This window comes from Pinus tabuliformis, chromosome 2_1 (assembly GCF_031772625.1).
Source record: "Pinus tabuliformis cultivar Carrire ecotype Pingquan chromosome 2_1, CPIR1, whole genome shotgun sequence".
Lineage (NCBI taxonomy): Eukaryota > Viridiplantae > Streptophyta > Pinopsida > Pinales > Pinaceae > Pinus > Pinus tabuliformis.
The window spans coordinates 911,342,749-911,365,342 of NC_142299.1; the positions used below are offsets into that span (position 1 = coordinate 911,342,749).

Genomic DNA, 22,594 nt, shown 5'->3' on the forward strand with positions numbered 1-22,594 from the left:
GCAATTATCTAGCAGCCAAGGATGACACTTTCATTTGAAATTTTTCTCTTTTCATTTGCATGGAGGTTGGGATTGGTAGTCCTGAAGACATGGGGCATTTCACGACCCAATTATTTTATGGATGGTAAGGGGATCCAATTTGGGCTGTGATTCTACGTTGGGGGGAATTCATGGCATTTGATCATTATCTTTGTGCTCAGTCATGGACAGGACTGGTTCATAGCTACTCCTTTGCCAAAGTTTTGGATATCATGTGTCATTTTGTAAATCATTGTGGACAATCTAATAGATGAACCTTTAGAAAAGGGGAAACATTTACCTAGTCCTGCTCAAGATCAAAAGGGGAAACATTTACCTAGTCTTACTCAAGATCAAAAGGGGAAAGGTGGTGTGAAGCCACTACTGAAAAATTCAAAGCAAAGAGATATTTTTGTTTTCTGAACAATAGCTGAAAGATCCTAGATTTTAAATTACACTAAAAAAAAATAAAAAACATAGTAGTAACAATAACACTGTAAAATAAATTTAAAAAAAAAAAACAAAATTGCAAACAAATTGCAATACTATAAAAATGATACTGTTTTATTAATATATATCAGAAGCTTTTTTTCCTCTGGAAAAATATGAAAAAAAATAACACTGGCTCGCAACACTATAATTATGCATTTTTTCCATTCACAACACTATAATTATGAATTTTTTTCTCAGTAACAAGAACTCCAACAAAAAAGAACACTGATTCGCATCACTATAATTATGCATTTTTTTCTCAGTAACAAGAACTCCCACAATATCCCTTGTGTAAACAATACATCTATGATATCACAATTCTAACTGAAGCGACCCATAATTCTATCCACCATGTCAAATATGTAGTTCCCAATCTCAAATAGTCTAGTACCACCGTACCAATAGGATCAGTTATTAACTACTGATTCATAACTAAAACCATGGAATGAAAGTATAGTAATAAGCCTATGATTCAAAATTCAGCGCCTTATAAATCAGTCTTAATAAACCCATATCGTAACAGCTCCCTCTCAGCCGCAGCAGGATCTTGAGCTTGAAGGGGAGCCTGAGGTACAGGGGTCCCTAAAGGAGCCTGAGGAATATAAACCCTTCCACCTCCATATCGTAATAGCTCCCTCTCAGGTATAGGGGCTCCTAAACCAGGTCGACTTAAATCCGCCTCCAACCATTGAAGATTTAAAGATCCAATGCTTGGATCAACCCGGCTCTGATAATCTAACTCAGGTTGCAACCTTTGACGATTTAAAGATCCAATTCTTGGATCAACCTGGCTCTGATAATCTATCTCAGGTTGCTTTGGTAATAGACTACCATATGGATCTTGAGCTCGTAGACTCGCATATGGATCTTGAGCTTGAAGAGGAGCCTGAGGAATATAATCCCTTCCACCTCCATATCGTAACAGCTCCCTCTCAGGTATAGCAGGATCAACACCATATCCAGTTAAAGGAGCCTGACGAACATTATCAGTACGTGCTGCACGTCTCGCTTCCTCCTGATAGCGTAGCATATCTTCTCTCACCAATTCTTCGCGGCCAAATTCTTCTCGACGCAGTTCCTCTCTGCGCAGTTCCTCTCTTAGGAGTTCCTCCCGACGCAGTTCCTCCCTCATCATCTCCCTGAATTGAAGCTCCCTAGAAAGCCGAAGGTCAACTTGAACTCTAGGTTCAAGAGGGGGAGCCTCCACAGGAATGCGGTGAATTTCAGGGCGAGAATTAAAGAGCTCCGTAAGTTTTTTCACCTGTAAAACAAATAATTGTCCTAATTAAAGAAGCCATCAAATAAATATACATCTAGCAATTTCATTACAAATAATTAATAGATAGATGATACCTGTTGAGGATTGAGTTCAAACCGAAACTTGTTCTTCCCATCATAGTTATCTTTGATTGCTTTCTTGAATATGTCTTCAGAAAGCGGCGAGCAATCCCTTTGAATACGGAACCTCACCTGCACAAAGATTCTTCATTTAGAAAAGCTCATCTCAACAGAAAACTGTTGTAGTGTTGACATGTATAGATAAGCAAAGACACAATGAAAAGTTACCTGTGCGGGGAATATCCTGTTAGAACTCCGGAAAGCATCTGGTTCCAGATCCATTCCCCCAGCAGACGCTGCCTTGTAGATACCATACATGAGTCTAAGGTCAAAATCATACAAGAAGAGCTTCATTCCGGGCTTCACCTTTTCTACAAGCTCCTTTTTGGCTGGTGGAAAGCCAAACACTCTGTATCGGAAACACTCCTGCCTAGTTTCAGAATTACACATAAAAATCAAGCCGGCAAACCTATCTTTGCCACTGCCATCTTCATTGTTTGCTTCCTGGCCTTGTTTTTTCTTCTTATTATGATCAACCTTTGACACAGGAGCTTCTGCTGAACCCTTGGGTTCCTTCTCCTTTACAGCCGTCTCTTTCTTAACAGTCTTATCAGCAACAATAGTTGGTGCTGCCTCCTTTTCAGCTCCTCCAGATAGTCGCTGACCGTCGCCTGATCTCTTCTTGTTCATTCCTTTGGCCATCTTATTTACGAGCTTTGCACAGAGATAAACCACAGAAGTTCGAAGCACAGAGATAAACCACAGAAAAACTCGGCACTTTCCAAAATATTCAATTTATCTTTGATCTTCGTTCTGCTCCTTGACTTCTTTTACCTTAGATTCCCTTGCCTCAGATGAACATACACAGAAAGTCCGAATTCGAGTTAAGGAGAGGTCGAATGTCTTTCTTATATATTTGACAAATGAGTGCCAATGAGGGCTGGGCCCACTTGACTGCTGGAGGGCCGACTTGGCTGCCGGAGGGCCGACTTGGACAACTTGCGGAGGGAAAAAACAATCTTCAAAATTTAAATTTTTTCTTTTGCCAACGTCACGAAGAACATCCTTTGTATTTTTTTTTGTCAAATATAAATAATATAATTTCCTAATTTCCTTGTGAGCGTGAGTAACGTGCGTTAACAAATATATAAATGACGAGAATATATTATGAAGACCAATCATAGTTATAAAATTTAACCATAGATACTTGTATGTGTTATCTATAAACTTCTAAAAGCTGATTATCTCTGGTAGTGTAGTGCTGTAAAAGCTCATATTTAAGTTATAATAATAAATTAAAATAGAGTTGTATGGGTTTAACTATATATAGAAGTTATGTTAAATTTGATAGCATTTTCAATAGATTTATTTCTGCACTTCTATTTTAATTTTCAGGGATATAGAAGAAAGGTCTTTTAGGAAGTTCGTTGAAGCTTGCTTAGAAGAGGCCGTAGTGGTTTACATTGATCACCTCCTTACTCAAATAAGTATTATTGGTTCCTCATTGCTTTGCATCTTTTGTTAATACCATACGCGCGCTTCTTTGTAAACTGATTTTTCAATGTTTTCTTTTCTTATTCAAAAAATCTACAACAAGGAGAAAATACTTGAAAGGATGCGTGTTGACGAGGAACTATTCTTGAATTTTTTCAAGGATTATATTGATTTATTTGGAAGCACATTACCTTTGAAAAATAAAATGTATTGTTCCATACTCATTCTAAAAATAAATAAGGGGATAAGCACTTCACAACTTTTAAATCTTTTTCTTTATCCAAAGATGAGAATGTGTACGTTCTCCACAGGATGCTTCTGCTTAGGAGAATATTTTTTCAAACTATATTATATGTTAAAATAATCCTTCGGATTTTGTATTTTTTGTACATTACTTGGATTAGTTAGTTTTTCAGTTTTTTCCCTTATAAAGGAGTTATCTAGACAAAACTGCCTCCCCCTCTATTTTTCATCTGTATAAATTTCTTGTGATAGATCAATAAAATTCATTCATCCTTGTGGAGTTTATACCGGGCTTGTCTGACAATGGTATCAGAGCCATGATAGATTTATAAACTCCATGATTGTTTGGCTAAGGAGATGTTGGTGCATTCATTGAAGAAGTTTGTAAGGGATTGCCGTAGAAGTGAAGGACAAATCAAAATTGAAGCCTTCCAATTAAAGAGTGCTGGTGTACGTAGAAAAAGAATGGTGTGTTCGCAGAAGAAGATTGTGTGTAGTCCAAACCCTTGACCCAAATACAAAGTCGACTGTTATCACATATAAAGAATGGTTGTTGTATGCCGAGAATACCTGACAGCGTGCCTAGAAGATCCGTCGTCCCAACAAAGGCTTGATCCTCATGTGAACAAAGCATGTGATCGCATTAGAGACTCGACCTAACTGCTTGCAAGGATTCTCGAAGATTGAATTGTGATTTATCAGAAATCATTTGAATAGAGTAAATCGCATAACTTGTTATTGATGATTTTTCTAGGATGCTTCAATGCTTCAAAATTTTTACTATGTCTCTCATGATAAAAGTGAAAGAACTATTCAATTGATTTCTCTAGCGTAAATTTTGTTGAAAATGCAACAAGGTGATGGAGCTTAGTGAAAAGAAGTCGCCTTCACTAAGTGGGCCAGCAGGCTATTTTTGGCGCAAAGTCTATTTTTAGACATATGGATCATGGTCTATGAGTTGCAGGATGTTATTTGTGGATGATTGGTCATGTTGGTAAAAATAGATGGACCTCTATTTTTAGACATATGGGCGGAGTTTATTTTTAGACTATGAGGCTAAAAATAGAACAATCGAATATTATTAGCGCTTAATAATATTTGGACTATAAACATTATCTTATCCTCTTCGAGTACTTCAGTTCGAGCTACAGATGTGGCACATGCAACTATCAGAGGGAAATATGCTTTTCTTATGGGTCAGTTGAGCTATTGCATGATGGACTTTAGTTAGAACTCAAGTGATTGAGTTTGGTGGAGTTGATTGAGGAGTTTATGGAGTTGTGTTCAGTTTGACTTGGTTGAACTAGTTGTATTTAGTCTAACTGCAGAATACACTAGTGATGAGTGATGTGAATTAATTATTAATTAATTCACTAATTATTAACTCATAAAGCAACTAAAGAATACATCAGTTAACTCAGTGCATGGACAGTTCAGTGGAGACAGGTGTTAGAGGTGAGTGAAAGGGCAAGACAGTTGTCAGTTGTGACTATAGTTGTGCATGAGATTTGCACATGCATGGATTGAGATTGCCAATGAGGACTGCGTGGTCAAACACAAGTGAAATATGAGTTTGGTTATTCTATTCATCATTATTCTCATGTAGGATTGCGCAGTGGAGGCAGGCAAACAGTGGAGGAGATTTGAGGCATCAGATCTGAGCTAGTTTGTGTGTAACAGGTGGAGATAGTACTGAGTACTTGTGAGGAGTATTGTACTATGTATTGCTACATGTTCTCAATCATTATAATATACATATAGCAGGGGGTTTTCAGCTTTATGCTTTCCCCAGATACATACTGTGTTGATATGTGTGATTGATGCTTCTATGTGCGCATGCGATTGATGTTCCATTGTTTTTAATGCTGCTAAATTGATGACCAACGTAGAGGAGGTTATGTATTATGCATGTATTCCGCAATAGTGTATAATCGGGATAATTTCTGTGAATAAGTGTCATATTATTCAAAATTTCTACATGGTATCGGAGCAGAGTTGATCATCAGATCTATTATTCAGAAAGTGATTACATTTTATTTCTTCAAGCAGAGTCTGTAATCGGGCCAGGTAGCCTCTAGATTTATCCTTCTTTTGGAAGGTGAGATATCCGGTAAAAGCCCATACAGTCGATCTCTGTACAAGAAATACTTTGTTCTCACGATTTTTACATCAGAAGCGGTTGATTTTTGAGCTGGTGGAATGGCGCTCAAGGATAAACTCAGAAACATTAAGTGTGAGAATGGAGACAGTATACTCAAGTATCTCACGAAGTTCACCCAATTTCGGGATGAGCTGGGAAGTGTGGGGGTGACTGTCGATGATGAGGACTTGGTGAGCTTGGCTCTCCTTGGTCTTCCGAAGAGTTTGCATTCCTATCAGGACTCTGTCAATGGTCGGGAGAAATTGACAGGATGGGAGAGACTTTGGCTTGATATTGTGCAAGAGGAGATCAGGCGGAATACCAGGGATGGATCTTCATCAAAGGCACCTGATGAAGAAAATTACGCTTTGGTTGCCAAAGCAAAGAAGGGGAAGGAGAAGGGTTCTCTTTCCGAATCCAGTTCTTCCAATGATGGGAAGAAGGTTGACAATCAAAAGTGCGATGCTTTCATTGTCATGAGGTGGGCCATTATGCTGCAAATTGTCCACGGAGGAAATCCAAGAAGGGATCCGGGGAAGGATCTGAAGGTGAGGCACTTGCTTCACAGTTTGAGTTGGATTTCACACTCTTCGCATGCATGGTTTCATCCATGGTGGGAAGTGGTTGGTTTCTTGACAGTGGAGCTTCTTTCCACATGACCGGTGACATGAGTTTGTTCAGTACTTTGTAGGAGCAAGATCTCCAGATACTCATAGCAATGGGTAATGATGAGAAGTATAGTGTCTCAGGTGTAGGCACAGTTATTTTTTAGAGGGAGCATGGATCTCGCCTTACCTTGACCAATGTCAAGTATGTACCGGGACTGAAGGGAAACTTGGTGTCGATCGCGATGCTGGAAGACAAAGGCTATGATGTAGTCTTCAGTAAGGGAAAGGTTTTCCTTGGACACATCATCGCTAGACAGGTGAAGCAGATTGGTTCACGGGTCAAGAACATGTATGCTCTTGAGGTTCAAGATGCATGCAAAGCCTTGAGAAACGAGGCAACTGATGGAGAATTGGTGGTTGAGAGGGAGCGTATATTACCTCTCAACATGCAGAGCCAGAAGAAGTCTCATATGATTGTGGAGGAGCCACGATTGGTGCAACAGCTTCAGGAGGTTGTGGAGCACCCACAACAAGGGAAGCTGAGAGGAGATCAAGTAGAGATACCTACTCATGCAGAGACCTCTAGTAGGGGGAAACTTCGAGCCAGGTGGGTTGAGGGATCACATGCAGCTATACCTCCAGGTAGGAGGTGGGACGATATAGAGTGATCGTCCCAAGGAGGAGGGGTAGGATCCTTGAGGTACCCAACCTCTTGGATGTGACCTTGCTACGGGAGCCCCGATGTGGAGTAGCAGGAACTGACTGATTGGGTAGAGATAAATGCATATGGAGCAGCAGAGAGAGCGACAGTGTAGGGAATCCCAGGACAGCGCATAGCTAGCAGGCTGCAACAATGCGAGAGGCACAAGTGTTTTGCACAGTGCTAGGTGGCACAGAGATGTGTGCAATGGTGCGAGATGCATGGAGATGTTGCAGTAGCGTAGATGTCAGAGAGGGAGCACTTGTCAGCAGCAGGTAGAGCTTCAGCATCAGAGTATGTTCCTAGCCCAATAGAGTGGTCAGTTGGGAGTGTTTTTGTTCCAAGTGTTGTTGGAGCAAGTGGGCCGGACAAATGTGTTGCATGCAGAACATTCCAGAGTTGCAGGATAGGGGTTGCAGATAATCCATATCTTGTTGAGAGGAGCGTTGAAAATGCAACAAGATGATGGAGCTTAGTGAAAAGAAGTCGCCTTCACTAAGTGGGCCAGCAGGCTATTTTTGGCGAAAAGTCTATTTTTAGACTATGTCTATTTTTAGACATATGGATCATGGTCTATGAGTTGCAGGATGCTATTTGTGGATGATTGGTCATGTTGGTAAAAATAGATGGACCTCTATTTTTAGACATATGGGCAGAGTCTATTTTTAGACTGCCAGGCTAAAAATAGAACAATCGAATACTATTATCTCTTAATAATATTTGGACTATAAACATTATCTTATCCTCTTGGAGCACTTCAGCTCGAGCTACGGATGTGGCACATGCAGCTATCAGAAGGAAATACACTTTTCTTATGGGTCAGTTGAGCTATTGCATGATGGACTTCAGTTAGAACTCAAGTGATTGAGTTTGATGGAGTTGAATGAGGAGTTTATGGAGTTGTGTTCAGTTTGACTTGGTTGAACTAGTTGTATTTAGTCTAACTGTAGAATACACTAGTGATGAGTGATGTGAATTAATTATTAATTAATTCACTAATTATTAACTCATAAAGCAACTAAAGAATACATAAGTTAACTCAGTGCATGGATAGTTCAGTGGAGACAGGTGTTAGAGGTGAGTGAAAGGGCAAGACAGTTGTGAGTTGTGACTATAGTTGTGCATGAGATTTGCACATGCATGGATTGAGATTGCCAATGAGGATTGCGTGGTCAAACATGAGGGAAATACGAGTTTGGTTATTCTATTTATCATTATTCTCATGCAGGATTGCGCAGTGGAGGCAGGCAAACAGTGGAGGAGATTTGAGGCATAAGATCTGAGCTAGTTTGTGTGTAACAGGTGGAGATAGTACTGAGTACTTGTGAGGAGTATTGTCTTATGTATTGTTACATGTTCTCAATCATTATAATATACAGATAGCAGGGGGTTTTCAGCTTTATTCTTTCCCCGGATACATACTGTGTTGATATGTGCGATTGATGCTTCTATGTGCGCATGCGATTGATGTTTCATTGTTTTTAATGCTACTAAATTGATGATCAACATAGAGGAGGTTATGTATTATGCATGTATTCCGCAATAGTGTATAATCGGGATAATCTCTGTGAATAAGTGTCATATTATTCAAAATTTCTAAAAATTTCATACAATATAGAACAACAAACTTGCAGAACAAGAATCGATATAGCCGTGCAATTCGGTGGTTTGTTGAGTATCCCCATAGATTAGTTTTGGTATACCCCATTGACAATGTAGTTGATTTATACAAATAATGGATTCAAATTCGGTTTTCGGTGTTTATGATGAACATTAAATGCTTGGTGTTATTATCCCTCTCACAAAGTATTAAGAGATATTCTATTTTAGCAACAAAGACTATGAAATTGCCTTTCATAGATAAATAAAATTAAAGTTTTGTGCATTTAGAGGATAACATAAGTTATTGAAAATTCTTTAGTACTGATAAGTTGTCAGATATTACAGTAAACATGAATTCTTTGATTTCATTAGTTTGTGTTGTCCTTTCTAGAAAGGAAAACTATCAAGAATGGTTCTTAAAAGTAAAAAAATACACTTGTTTTTAATGGTCTGTAGGCTGGAGTATGTGAAGGAAAAGAAGGGAGTGCACCATATCACCCTGATGAAGAGAAACAATTAGCGATCTAGAAAAGTAAGGATAAGAATGACTATGACTTAATTTCCACTTCAGTTTCAGAAGAGGTAAGTAGATATATTATTCAAAGTAAAACAACGTATGCTGCCATAATAAAATTAAAAGAGCTTTATGATTCACACTCTAAATTGGAGATAATACAGTTATTTAATATGGAAATGAAAGATAATGATCTGTTAAACTTGTTTTTGAAATTAAAGCCATCAATCGTGAAATTGAATCTACCGGAGCTAAAGTTGATTTACAACTTACTGCCTTTATAAAATCTCTTTAGCGTAGTTATTCACACTACTTGGAATCTCTCCAAACTAGTGGGAAATTAAAAGTATTGGATTTTGACAAATTAGTAGCGAAAATCGTAGAAAGAGAGAAGGCTTTTGGCAAGAAAGAAACATTACATAATACTAATACTGAAACCTCCTCCCAACGTTGGTTTGGAATGGATAAAGGTTGTAATAGACCTGGGGTATTAATTGTTTCAACTCTATTTTGTTGGCAAACCAAACATTCTGCCACAAACTTTTGAATATATGATTTAAGGCCATTCCAAAAAAATTCCTTCTTAACCATGTGGTAAGTTTTTAAAAATCCTAATTGCCTTCCTAAGGGAGAAGTGTGCAATTCCATAAGAATCTTTTGTTTGAGTTGGGAATTCTTACATATGTATAAGCGATCTTTGTACCATAACGAATCCTTTTTCCAAATAAATGTATAATATGTACTGGGATCTTTTTGTAACTGTCGAATGAGTGCCCACATTTCTTCATCATTCTTCCATTCCTCCCTTGCTTCATTTATCCAATTTGGTTGGATAATAGAAATGGCGCACAACAATGCTTCCACATCCTCATCCTTTATTGAGAGTGCAGTTGCCACAACATTTTACTTCCCTTTTTTGTAGATGATTTCGAAGTCATAACCCAACATCTTTGTGACCCATTTTTTTTGCTCTTTAGAGGATAATCTTTGTTCTAAAATGTATTTAAGACTATCATGATCCGTTTTTACCTTGAAGTGTCTTCCCATTAGGTAGGGTCGCCATTTCTTAAGTGCATGTAGTATTTCCAACATTTCCTTCTCATAAATAGCTTTTTGTAAATACTTTCCCTTGATTGGATGACTTTCGAAAGCAATGGGTTTTTCATCTTGCATTAAAACAACACCAATTTCATTTCCTGAAGCATCACATTCCACAATAAAGGTTTTTGTGAAGTCTGGCGTAGCTAAGATAGGTGCTTGGCACATTGCCTTTTTAAGATGTTCGAAGGCCTTTGTTGCTTCTGGAGTCCATGAAAATGAATTTTTCTTCATTAATTTTGTTAGAGGTGCTACTATTCTCCCATAATTCTTAACAGACTTGCGATAATACCCTGTCAACTCGAGAAATCCTTGCAGATGCTTTATGGATGTGGGTATTTTCCATTCCTTAATGGATTTAATTTTTCTAGGGTCTACCTTAACACCTTCATGAGATACAATATGACCCAGATATTCCACCTCTTGTACTCCAAAGAAACATTTGGAGCTTTTTGCATATAATTGTTTCTCCTCTAATAGTTTGAGCACCCTGTCAACATGTTCAACATGATCCTTCCAAGACTTGTTGTAGATTAGTATATCATCAAAAAATACTAACACAAATTTTGTAAGGAAGGGTTTGAAAATGGAATTCATCAAACCTTGAAATATAGAAGGTGCATTGGTAAGGCCAAAAGGAATGACCAAAAATTCATAATGACCCTCATGAGTTCTAAATGTTGTTTTGGAATGTCTTCAATTTTCATTATGATTTGATGATATCCTGAACGAATATCCAACTTGGTGAAGTAAATTGATCCATGCAATTGATCCAATCATTCATCAATGGTAGGAATGGGGAATTTATCTTTAATAGTGAGCTTGTTGAACTCCCTATAATCTAGACACATGTGCCATGATCCATTCTCTTGTGCATCAATACTACTGGAGCATAGAAAAAACTTTGACTAGGTTGAATTATACCAGCCTCTAGCATTTTTGCAACCATATGTTCAATTTCACTCTTTTGGGCATAGGGATATCTGTACAACCTGATGTTTGGAGGAACACTTCCTGGAATCAAATGAATAGCATGATCATGATCACGAATAGGTGGGAGACCTTGGGAGTCTCAAATACCTTGGAATGATTGTCCAAGAATTTTTGGAGATTTGGAGAAATAGATGATTTCGATGTGGGAACCTCTAGCGAACACAATTGTGAAATTACACCTCATTGTTCCTTCTTTAGAAGCTTTGTCATACCGTTAGAGCTAATTATCTTTCTCGATTTCCCTACAATACCCCTTAATTTAACTTCCTTTCCTTCCACACAAAATTTCATGAAAAGTCCTTGAAAATTAAAAGCTATTGTACCCAAGGATTGCAGCCATTGGACTCCTAGTACAACATCAGCACCACCCATTGGAATGGAAAGCATTGGGCTATTCAATACATATTCTCCCATGGGTAGCTTGATATTATGACACTTTCTAGAGAAATTTATGGTTCCTCCACTTGCAACCATCACTTGACACTCTGGTGCTGGATATAGGAAGAAATTTAATTCCATTGCTATCTTACAATGAATAAAATTATGGGTACTTCCCGAATCAATCAACACTATTACCTTTTTCTTCTTGATATGTTCTTCTATCTTGATAGCTTGAGGAGTGGTAATTCCAGCCAACTCATTACAAGATATTGTCGGATTCATTTCTTCTTTATCTAGGATTTGTTCCTGGAGTATATCCTCTTCTTTTGACATTTCTTGTTCAACAAAATGATACTATGTCGTCATATTTATTGTGTCATGCGCACTTGGGTCATATTAATTATGAAAGTATTAGAATTATGAGGCAACTGGGGTCAATAACAGGCTCCCACAATATCCCTTGTGTAAAAAATACATCTATGATATCACAATTCTAACTGAAGCGATTGCTATAATTCTATCCACCATGTCAAATATGTAGCTCCCAATCTCAAATTGTCTAGTATCATACCAATAGGATCAATTATTAAGAATGATTCATAAATAAAACAATGGAATGAAACTATAGTAATAAACCTATGATTCAAAATTCAACAACATATAAATCAGTCTTAATAAACCCATATCGTAACAACTCCCTCTCAGCTATAGCAGGATCAACACCATATCTAGTTAAAGGAGCTTGAGGAGCAGGGGCTCCTAAACCAGGTCGAAATAAATCCCTTTGCAGGAGAGGGTCCGCATAGTAGCTTTCAGTTGGAACATCACCTATTGGCTTTCGATAGTCCACCTCCAACCTTTGATGATTTAACGATCCAATGCTTGGATCAACCTGACTCTAATAATCTAATTCAGGTTGCAACCTTTGACGATTTAAAGATCCAATGCTTGGATCAACCTGGCTCTAATAATCTAACTCTGGTTGCAACATTTGATGATTTAAAGATCCAATGCTTGGATCAACCCAACTCTGATAATCTAACTCAGGTTGCTTTGGTAATAGACTACCATATGGATCTTGAGCTTGAAGAGGAACCTGAGGAATATAATCCCTTCCACCTCCATATCATAACAGTTCCCTCTCAGGTATAGCAATATCAACACCATATCCAGTTAAAGGAGCCTGAGGAAAATAATTTGTACGTGTTTCCCGTCTTGCTTCCTCTTGATAGCATAGCATATCTTCTCGATGCAATTCTTCTTGATGTAGTTCCTCTCGGCGCAATTCCTATCTTAGGAGTTCCTCCCGACGCTGTTCCTCCCTCATCATCTCCAACATAAATTGAAGCTCCCTAGAAATTTCAAGGTCAAATTGAACTCTAGGTTCAAGAGGGGGAGCCTCCACAGGAATGTGGGGAATTTCAGGGTGAGAATGAAACTGTGGTACAGGTCGGAAGACCTCCATAAGATTTTTCACCCGTAAAACTACTTTTTGACCATCACCTGATCTCTTCTTGTTCTTTCCTTTTCCCATCATGTTTATGCACTTTGCACAGAGATAAACCACAAAAGTTTGAAGCATAGAGATAAACCACAAAAAAATTCGGCACTTTCCAAGATATTCAATATATCTTTGATCTTCGTTCTGAACCTTGACTTCTTCTTTTCCCTCAGATATGCTTGCCTCATATGAACATAGACAAAGGTCGAATGTACAATGTATTTCTTATATATTTGATAAATGGGTGCCAATAAGGGTTGGGCCAACTTGGTCAATGGTGCCAATGAGGGCTGGGTGGACTTGGTCAAACTATCAGAGGTAAAAAACAAATATTTAAAATTTTATTTTTTTTCCAAAGGTTATATTTTTTTTGTGAAAAATATAAATAATATAATTTCATTTTGTGCGTCAATAACATGTCTTAATAAATATGTAAATGCATTTAATGTTAATTTTCTTTTGATTTGTTTTCTCACATTCTTTTTTTATTGTCTTGTTTTAGTTTTAATATCATTTAATTATTATTTGTGTTATAGGATCTTGACTCCTATATATATATATATATATATATATATATATATATATATATATATATATATATATATATATATATATATATAGACTCAGTTCCTATCTTTGGTTGACTTAGATTGTTTGTTTCTTATTAATGTTTACAAGGGGAAAAATCCAAAAATAAAGTCTTCTTATTTTTTAGATATTCATCAAATGTTCAGCTGAGATACAATATACGAATATAATGAGACCCAAGTCTATCAACATCAATCACATTAGGCCTCCTAGGGCTAACCCTGGATCATACAATATCCTCATAAGACGGTAGCAAACAAGTTTATCAAGGAGTCCTTCACAAGACCTCTGATAGGGATGCCTCCATATCACTAAAAGTAGCATATATGTTTGTCACGATCATATCACTGCAATCACAATCATAAGAGAAATTTTGATTGCCATGCATCAATGTCATATCATTTCCATATATCACTGTCATAAGGAGTGTCATACATCTATGTCATATCACTGCCATATATCATTGTCATAAGGAGTGCCATACATCTATGTTATATCATTTCCATATATCATGGTTATAAGTACTGTTATACATCTATGTCATTAGGCCACTCTTATACATCACTATCATAAAGGGACTGCCCTACAAGGGCATTTCTATACATATTAGTCATATAGACACTACTATATATCATGGTCATAAGGATTTCCATACATCTACGTCATTAGGTCACTGTTATACATCACTGTCATAAAAAGACTGCCCTAGAAGGGCACTGCTAAACATCCTAGTCTTAGAGATAATTCCATATATCATAGTCAAGAATCACTGTCATAAGAATTATAAGAAACTCAAACATACATCACTGCTATACATTACTATTAAACATAGAAGATTAGGGCACATAAAGGTTTCTCAAGTAGGTTGCAGAGATCTCCTCGCAGACCTCTTAAAGGTCAGATAAACAATAGCCTAGATGCATAATATGAGGGAAATTAGGGCCGCACCAAGATATGCCAAAGAGGCTACTTAACTTCACTCGATCAATCCTTACCTTCTCAAGGAAAATCCACATATAATTATGATAAGATCATAGAGAGAAGGTAGAAAATATGCATAGACAAAGGTTGCATGAAGATAAAAGGAAAGGGTTGCATGTAGTCATAGAGAAAGGCTACAAATACACTAGAGGAAGCCACACAAGATGCCATAGAGAAGGCCACATATAGGACTAAGGTAGCCGCACAATATGCCATAGAAAAGGCTGCATATGATGCCCACTAGTCCACAAAGATCGCCATTGTTAGGCTGCAATAGCTACCACCAATAGGCCGCAAATATTGCCATAGTAAAGCCATAATAGATTACACCATTAGGCCATAGAGATTGCCAATGTTAGGTCAAAATAGATTCCAACATTAGGCTGCAAAGATTGCCATTGTTAGACCGCAATAGATTCCACCATTAGGCCACAAAGATTGCCACAAAAACTTATCAAAATAATTTTATCTAGCAACACTACCTTCAACTTGTACCAAACCACAGGGACAAGTACAAACCCACATCGTTATTTCCTCTCCAGCTCATCTTATTTAGGCCTACGGTACCTCAAATGATAACACTTGGATATGCTCGAGCTTTAATTGCAAATGGTGGAGGATAAATGCCAATTTATAGTTAATTCTACATGCGAAGGGTCACAACTATTGGGGCATGCCAACTTGAAATATTATGAGGCTGACTTGTAGATTTGGAGGTTAAACATAAATTCAAATTGCTAATAAGTGTGTTGACATTGAAGTCGAAATAGTTACTTGCCCAAATAAATGTAACATGAAATAATAATGAGAGTGCCAAACACATTAATACTAATATTGCTTTTATTCATTTTGATTTATCTTTTGGGGAAATATGGTTTCTCCTTGGGGTAATTGGATTTCTCTTGGGGAAACTCATCCCAAAGCTACCCCAAATTTCAACACATCTTTTGCTTATTCCATCTTTTCTTCTATGATTTAGTACATTGTGTTGCAACATCTATGGTTTAGGTAGGTTTTAAGAAAAAATTCTTTGGTTCTCACATTATATTGTTCGTCAATAGAAGCCTTGTTTTTTGTTTTGATTTTGTTGAATATTTGAATAGCTATTTGACAGTGCATGAAATCTATTCTGTTATTTTCATGAAATGAAACCTTGCAACACAAATGTCTAGCAGTTGTACAAATATCAATGAGTTGTGATAATATGGTAATTATGAATTTTTAAAAGAGAACTTGCTCTGCATAAGAAACTTTTAGGTTCCAAATTATATATGCATCTCTTGGGTTCGACCTTGCTTCTTTAAACCGTGTGAAACCAGGATCCTTATGTTGATTGTAGATTCTGGGAATATCCTAGAATCTGACTATCAGAAGAGAGGTCAACTCTTTGACCTCTCTCATGAATATCAGATTCCGAGATATTCCCCAAATGTACAATTGACATAAGTTCAGGACACGAAACCAGAATGTCTTGAATGGGCTAAGACAGATGGTCACATTTCCTGTTAGGATATTCCGACACATAGGAAATAGTTAAGTATAACTTGGTCTAGTATAAAGTTAGGTAAAGTGTGCTTATTTACTATATACTTTAACTTACAATCCGGCAGTCATGATATGTTCTAGACATGAAGTGATCTGATGGTTCATTCTCTCTTCTATGTTACCGACACTTGATCTGTGGCTTAACACCCAATTGGTCCATGATCTCTATTTAAAGAGCATGGAGGGTCATTTGTAAGGTGACCATTCATGAGAGAAACTTATGTAAATTTTCATTCCTTTATTAATAAATTGTCTGAAGTGGCCGCGTTGGCTCAGGCCGTGGACTATTTCCCTCTTTGAGGGTTTTAACCACGTCAAAAATACTAGTGTATTGATCTTTGATTTTTTTGTGAGTGGTGTCCTTTGGTGTTCTATCTGAGAAACTTACCCTGTAAATTCCTACATGGTATCAGAGCTATTTGAGGGCCACATCCATTGGTGATCCAAATCCGAAGCTGGTACAACTGCATACGATTGTCGTTTCCTAGATCTACTATTTCTGATTGCTTTCGGGCCGAGAGGAATTCTCTATTGTGTTAGGAGAATCTGTTCCTATGAGGAACCCCTTTCGTTTCATGCGAAAAGGTTTCTAGTAGCCCTAGCTACGTCATTTTTAAGATTTGGAGGTATATAGTCTTTTTTTTTTTTCAGTTTTAGTTATTCATCTCTCTATTTATTGTGGTTTATTTAGCTCTCTGTTTTTTATTACTAGAGCTATACCTTTCATTTCTGTGTATGCTCTTTGCTCTGTGACTCTGTGTGATCTAGGCAAATGAGAAACAGAAAGGAAGGATTTTTCTTATGTGTATTCTCTTTTCCACCGCGCCTAATCAGAAACATTGAGGAAAATATTTATTTTCTGGCGAAAGGTAACTTCAAGCCATAAGGTTCGTTTTTTTGCATGTCCATGTTGGGTTGTGTGGTTTTTTGTTTTGTAGGCGAAAATAGATTTTTCAAGTAAGCACGCACCCCAAAGCTTCAGTGACTTAAAAAAGAAAACATTCATTTTTTCAAAAAATTACTAACCTTTTAAGCTAGCTCACTTGGTCCAAAGTTAATTTATGAGAATAGAGGTCTTGGGTTCAATTATTTCAATTTGTTGAGTTAATTTTTCAAAAATCACATGTAGCTTATGTTTTAAAGTTACTTTATGTAATAGTGTTCTCACCCATTTTAGAAAGGAGTTGTTTATAATGCGAATTTTTGGTGTTTCCGGTGCCAGAATCTGGTGAATATTTTGAGGTGAAATCTTGATTTGTGTTATTTAAATTAGTTTTTTTATTGTATATATGGATTCAAAACCATGAAAAACCCCTAGGGAACTTCTATTGTGCATGGTTTACCCATCAATTTTGTGATTTCAATGAGTTCTGGCTGGATTTTAGAGAAATTAGACCAGAAAAACTTCCAAAAAGTCACATTAAAGAAAACTCATAAAAAATGAGTCACTTATAATTCTAAAGTCTCTTTATCTTTTATTTAAGTTACAATTTAGTGAGTAGCTCATAAAGTACCATTGTAAAAGTGACTTTCACTTATTTATAAAAGTGGGTCACATACTTTTTTTATAAAGTGAGCTAATTAGATTAAGTTTGGAAAGGTGGGGGAGGGGGGATATTTTTTTTAAAATATAATGTTATCATTCACTTCCACACATTCACACACGTTGTCGACATCTTCAACAACTTTTCTTCAAAAAGCCATAACTTCTTCATCTGGAAACTGTTTTCATAGCCGTTTCCTTTTAATCGGCCTAATTTTTCGAGATCTTTCCATTGGAGCACTTAGTTAAACATCTACAACTTTAGTTTATGTTAAAATGAAAAGTCTATGCCAATTTATTCTTGACAGCACCAGCTACTTCCAATGGTGGTCCTACATTGTGGATTTACTTAGAAGTAAATGTCTTTACATAATAGCCTCATGCCAAGAAATTAAATCTAAAGATGAAGATAAGGTAGCCAAATGGGAAATAGGAAAGATCAAGCACATGGGTTGATAGGGATTTCTATTTCTCCAAACCTTAGGTTCCATATCGCAGAAATTGATACCCCTAATGAAGCAATGAAACAACTCACTAAAGTTGTTGGAATTAAAAATGAAATTAGAGCCCATCAACTTGAAAATGATTTTCTTACGTTGGACCCCAATAATTTTTCTTCCATTGAATATTTTTTTTCCAAGTTCAATACCCTTAGACTTCTCTGAAAGGTGTTAAGGTTAAGAAAGAAGATGTTAACCTTATCTATTCCATTCTTACTAAGTTGGGACTAGCCTAATATGTGTTTGTTTCCACCTTCCATTCTACTAGAGAAGCCTTTATTTCTCAAGGACAAGACTAAAAGTCCCCCTCTTTTGATGCCTTTTGTGATTCTTTAATAAGAGAACAAAAAAAATTCTTACATCTTGGTATTCTTAATCTTGGAAACTCTTATAATAAAGCCTTAGCCACCCAACAACAACCAAATTCAAGGAATCCTAAGACACAGTATCCTAAAAAGAATGTTCCTAAACCAAACAAGGGTCCTAAGCAATTCCAGTCTCAAAATGAAAAATCATTTAAAAAAAATGATAAGTCAAATACAAATAAAGGGAATAATACTGATAGACATTGCCACTTTTGTAATCAAGATGGCAACTTAAAATCCAAATGCTTTAAGAAGATGGAAGCCTTGTAAGAGGCAATGAAGAAGCATAATATCCATTTGGAGAACTCTTCAACTTCAACTTCATCTTCAGAAATAACACTTTCTACATGTGGTTGTTAAGCATCTTAGTCTAGTTACACACTAAATGTATCTTCTTCTTCTCATTCTCAGAAGTGGCTCAATGTGCTTGGTCTTGTTGTGATAAGCTAGATTTGTAGCCAAATGAATAGCACTATGTTTGTCACAAAACACATTCAATTTCTCCTGTGTCCTTCCAATCTCATCAAGTAGACATTTTAACCAGATTGCCTATTTACAAGCATCTAAAGAAGCTATATACTCTGCTTCAGTAGTGGATAGAGAAAATGTTTCTTGAAGATTTGACATCTAGCTAATTGCTCCACTTGCAAGAGTAAAGACATAACCTGTAGTAGATCTCCTTTTGCCCAAATCACCTGCATAATCAACATCAACATATCCACAGACTAGTCCTTCACTACCATTAAATATGATGCAATAGTTACTTGTGCCTCTCAAATACTGAAGCACCCATTTCACTGCTTGCCAATGTTCTTCTCCTGGATTTTCCATGAACCTGATAACAACTCCAATTGCATGTGAAATGTCAGGTATTGTAGATATCATCACATACATTAAGTTGCCAACTACATTTTCATATAGTACACGAGACATATACTTCTTTTCTTCATCAGTTCTATGACTCAAAACCGAAGAAATCTTAAAATGGGAAGCTAATGGAACATTAAAGGGTTTCACATCTTTCATACCAAACTTTTCAAGTACTCTCTCCACATACTTCTGTTGTGATAACCAAATCATTCCATTTTTTCTATCTCTAAGTATCTACATGCCCAAGATATGTTTTTCTGCTCCAAGATCCTTAATTTCAAACATCTTAGAGATTCGAGCCTTTAACCTATTGATTTCTTCCATGATTTTGCTTGCAATAAACATATCGTCAACATAGAAGATCAAGATAATGAATATGACATTGAAACTTTTGAAGTATACACAATGATCATACTCAGTTCTGATAAAATTTTGCCTCACCATGAAGGAGTCAAACTTCTTGTACCACTGCCTGGGTGACTGCCTCGGTCCATACAATGATTTCCTAACCTTCTGGTTGTTCCATATAAATATCTTCATCCAAATCACCATGTAGAAAATTTGTTTTAACATCTAACTTTTCTAACTCAAGGTCAAGCAATGCAGTTAGTGCTAAAATAGTACAAATAGAAACAAGTTTTATGACCAGTGAAAAAATCTCATGAAAATCAATACCTTCAACCTGAGAATACCCTTTTGCAACCAACCTCACCTTATACCTTTTGATACTTCCACCAACATTCTATTTCAATTTGAAGACCAATTTGCATCCAACAACACTTCTCCCCTCACGAAGTTCTAAAAGATCCTAGGTTTTGTTCTTGGCTAAGGAATCCATTTCTTTGTCCATATTGTTTTTCCGCTTTTTTCTATCCACATCATCCACTGCTTCTTGATAACAATAAGGTTCCCCATATTCAGTAGTCAATGAAGAAGATGAAGTAGAATCTTCATACCTTTTGGGTGTTCTTCTTTCCCTTGTAGACCTTCTTAGAGTGATTGGTTGCTGAACTAGTTTTGGGACTTCAACAACTTCCTTTGCATCTTCTTCACCCTTTTCTTCAGAAGCATTTCCTTCCTTTTGACTTTAAAAAAGGGTTTAGTCTCCAACTGAATTTTTTGATTAGGAAATACCTGTTCTTGTTCAACTTTTTCAACATCCGATTTTAGAAGAGAATATTCAAATGTTATATATCTACTAATGACTATCTTCCATGAAGAAGGATCCCACAACCTATATCCTTTCACTGCATAATGATACCCAACAAAGACATAACATTTCAATTTTGGATCTAATTTTGAGCGTTGATTCCTAGGAATAAGAGCATAGGCATCACAACCAAAAATCCTTAAATGTAAATAATCACAAGACTAACCCGAAAAAAATTCTTTAGGAACTTTACAATTAATGGTAACTGAAGGTGACCTATTTACTAAGTAACAAGCAATAGATACTACTTCTGTCCACAACTCCTTTAATATGTTAGCATTGTTGATCATGCTCCTCACTCTTTCCATAAGATTCTGATTCATATGTTTAGCAACACCATTTTTCCAGTATAAACAATAGTTTTATGTCTAACTATCCCTTCATCCTTATTGTATTGTTCAAATTTTAGGGAAGAAATTCACTGCCATTGCCAGTTCTTAAACATTTAATCGTTTTGCCTATTTTGTTTTCCACCATAGCTTTAAATTGTTTAAAAAAATTAAATACATTCCCTTTTCTTTGCAACATATAGACCCAAAATTTATGGGAGAAATCATCAATAAATGTTAAGAAGTATAATGCACCTCCATAAGATATAGTAGGAGATGGTCCCCAAAGATCAGAATGGATATAGTCCAAAATTTCTTTACTATTATGACTTCTAGTTTTAAATTTATGTTTACATTGTTTACCATATACACAATGTTTACAAAAATCCAACCTCAAGGATTTCAAATTAGGAAGCAACTTGTGATTCATCAGTACCTGAAGACCCTTCTCGCTCATGTGACCCAACCGCTAATGCCATAGGTGAGTACCTTCTTCTACCTTCTCTGATACATTCACTGCCTGACTCACCTGAGTACTTCCTTTAAGTCTGTAAATATTTCTGATATTTTCTACCTTGATAATAACCAGGGTGCCTTTTGAGACTTTCAACACTCCATTCTGACCTGTAAAATTGTAACCATTAGAGTCCAACACTCCCAAAGAAATCATTTTTTCCTCAATTCAGGTACATGTATAACATTATTTAATGTTATAATTGTATCATCATGCACTTTAATTTGATATTTCGCATCCCAACAGTCTGACAAGATACATTATTTCCCATAAACACAAAATTACCATTCATAGCTTCATATGTAGTAAACCGATTTCTGTGTAGACTCTTGTGATGAGAAGCACTAGAGTCTAACAACCAATTTTCATGGTTATGAGAGACATTGCAAACAACTAAATTTTCATCTACCATACCTAATTCTTCGACAGATAAAACTTCATCAATCATACCTGAATCAACTTGATTTGCTTCCTTCTAGTTTTCAGACTCCTTCTGTTTCCAACAATCTTTCTTGAGGTGTCCAATTTTGTTGTAGTAACAACATTTGGCTTTACACTTCTTTCCCTTTGATTTTGATTTGGAAGAACTCCTTTCTTTCTCCCCTCTTTTATTTGACTGGCCTTTGGCTACCATGGCTTATGGTGCAGAGATTTCAATACTGGACTTCCTCCTTACTTCTCTAGATAACAAAGCTCCCACAACTAAATCAAATTCCAAAGACACGGTTGTGCTCAAACTGATAGAAGTGACAAAGTGGTCCTAGGACTCATGCAGAGAACACAACAAGGTGATAGCTTTGTCTTCTTCCTGAATTTAACTTCCATTTCTGAAAATTGGTAAATAAGTGTATTAAAAACTTTTAAATGTTCTGCAATTTTTGTACCCTCCTTCATCTTAAGACTGTACAATTTCCTTTTTAGATAAATTTTGTTGGTTAAATATTTTGTCATATACAATGTTTCTAAATTTTCCCACAAACCTATAACTATTTTCTCTTCAACAATATTGAAGAGAAATTCATCCGCC

The 22,594-nt window shown here is 36.5% G+C and overlaps 1 protein-coding gene and 1 pseudogene across 1 annotated transcript; both read right to left on the minus strand.

Moving 5' to 3' along the window:
* Window positions 1-793: 793 nt before the first annotated feature.
* Window positions 794-2,688, minus strand: LOC149203605 (uncharacterized). The gene is made up of 3 exons (XM_089400212.1): window positions 2,077-2,688; window positions 1,864-1,980; window positions 794-1,771 (listed from the first exon to the last, which is right to left on the minus strand). Exons 1-3 carry the CDS (start codon window positions 2,548-2,550, stop codon window positions 998-1,000), a joined length of 1,365 nt encoding a protein of 454 aa, XP_089256338.1. The 5' UTR covers window positions 2,551-2,688; the 3' UTR covers window positions 794-997.
* Window positions 2,689-12,264: 9,576 nt separating this feature from the next.
* Window positions 12,265-13,158, minus strand: LOC149203606 (uncharacterized; annotated as a pseudogene).
* Window positions 13,159-22,594: the final 9,436 nt, after the last annotated feature.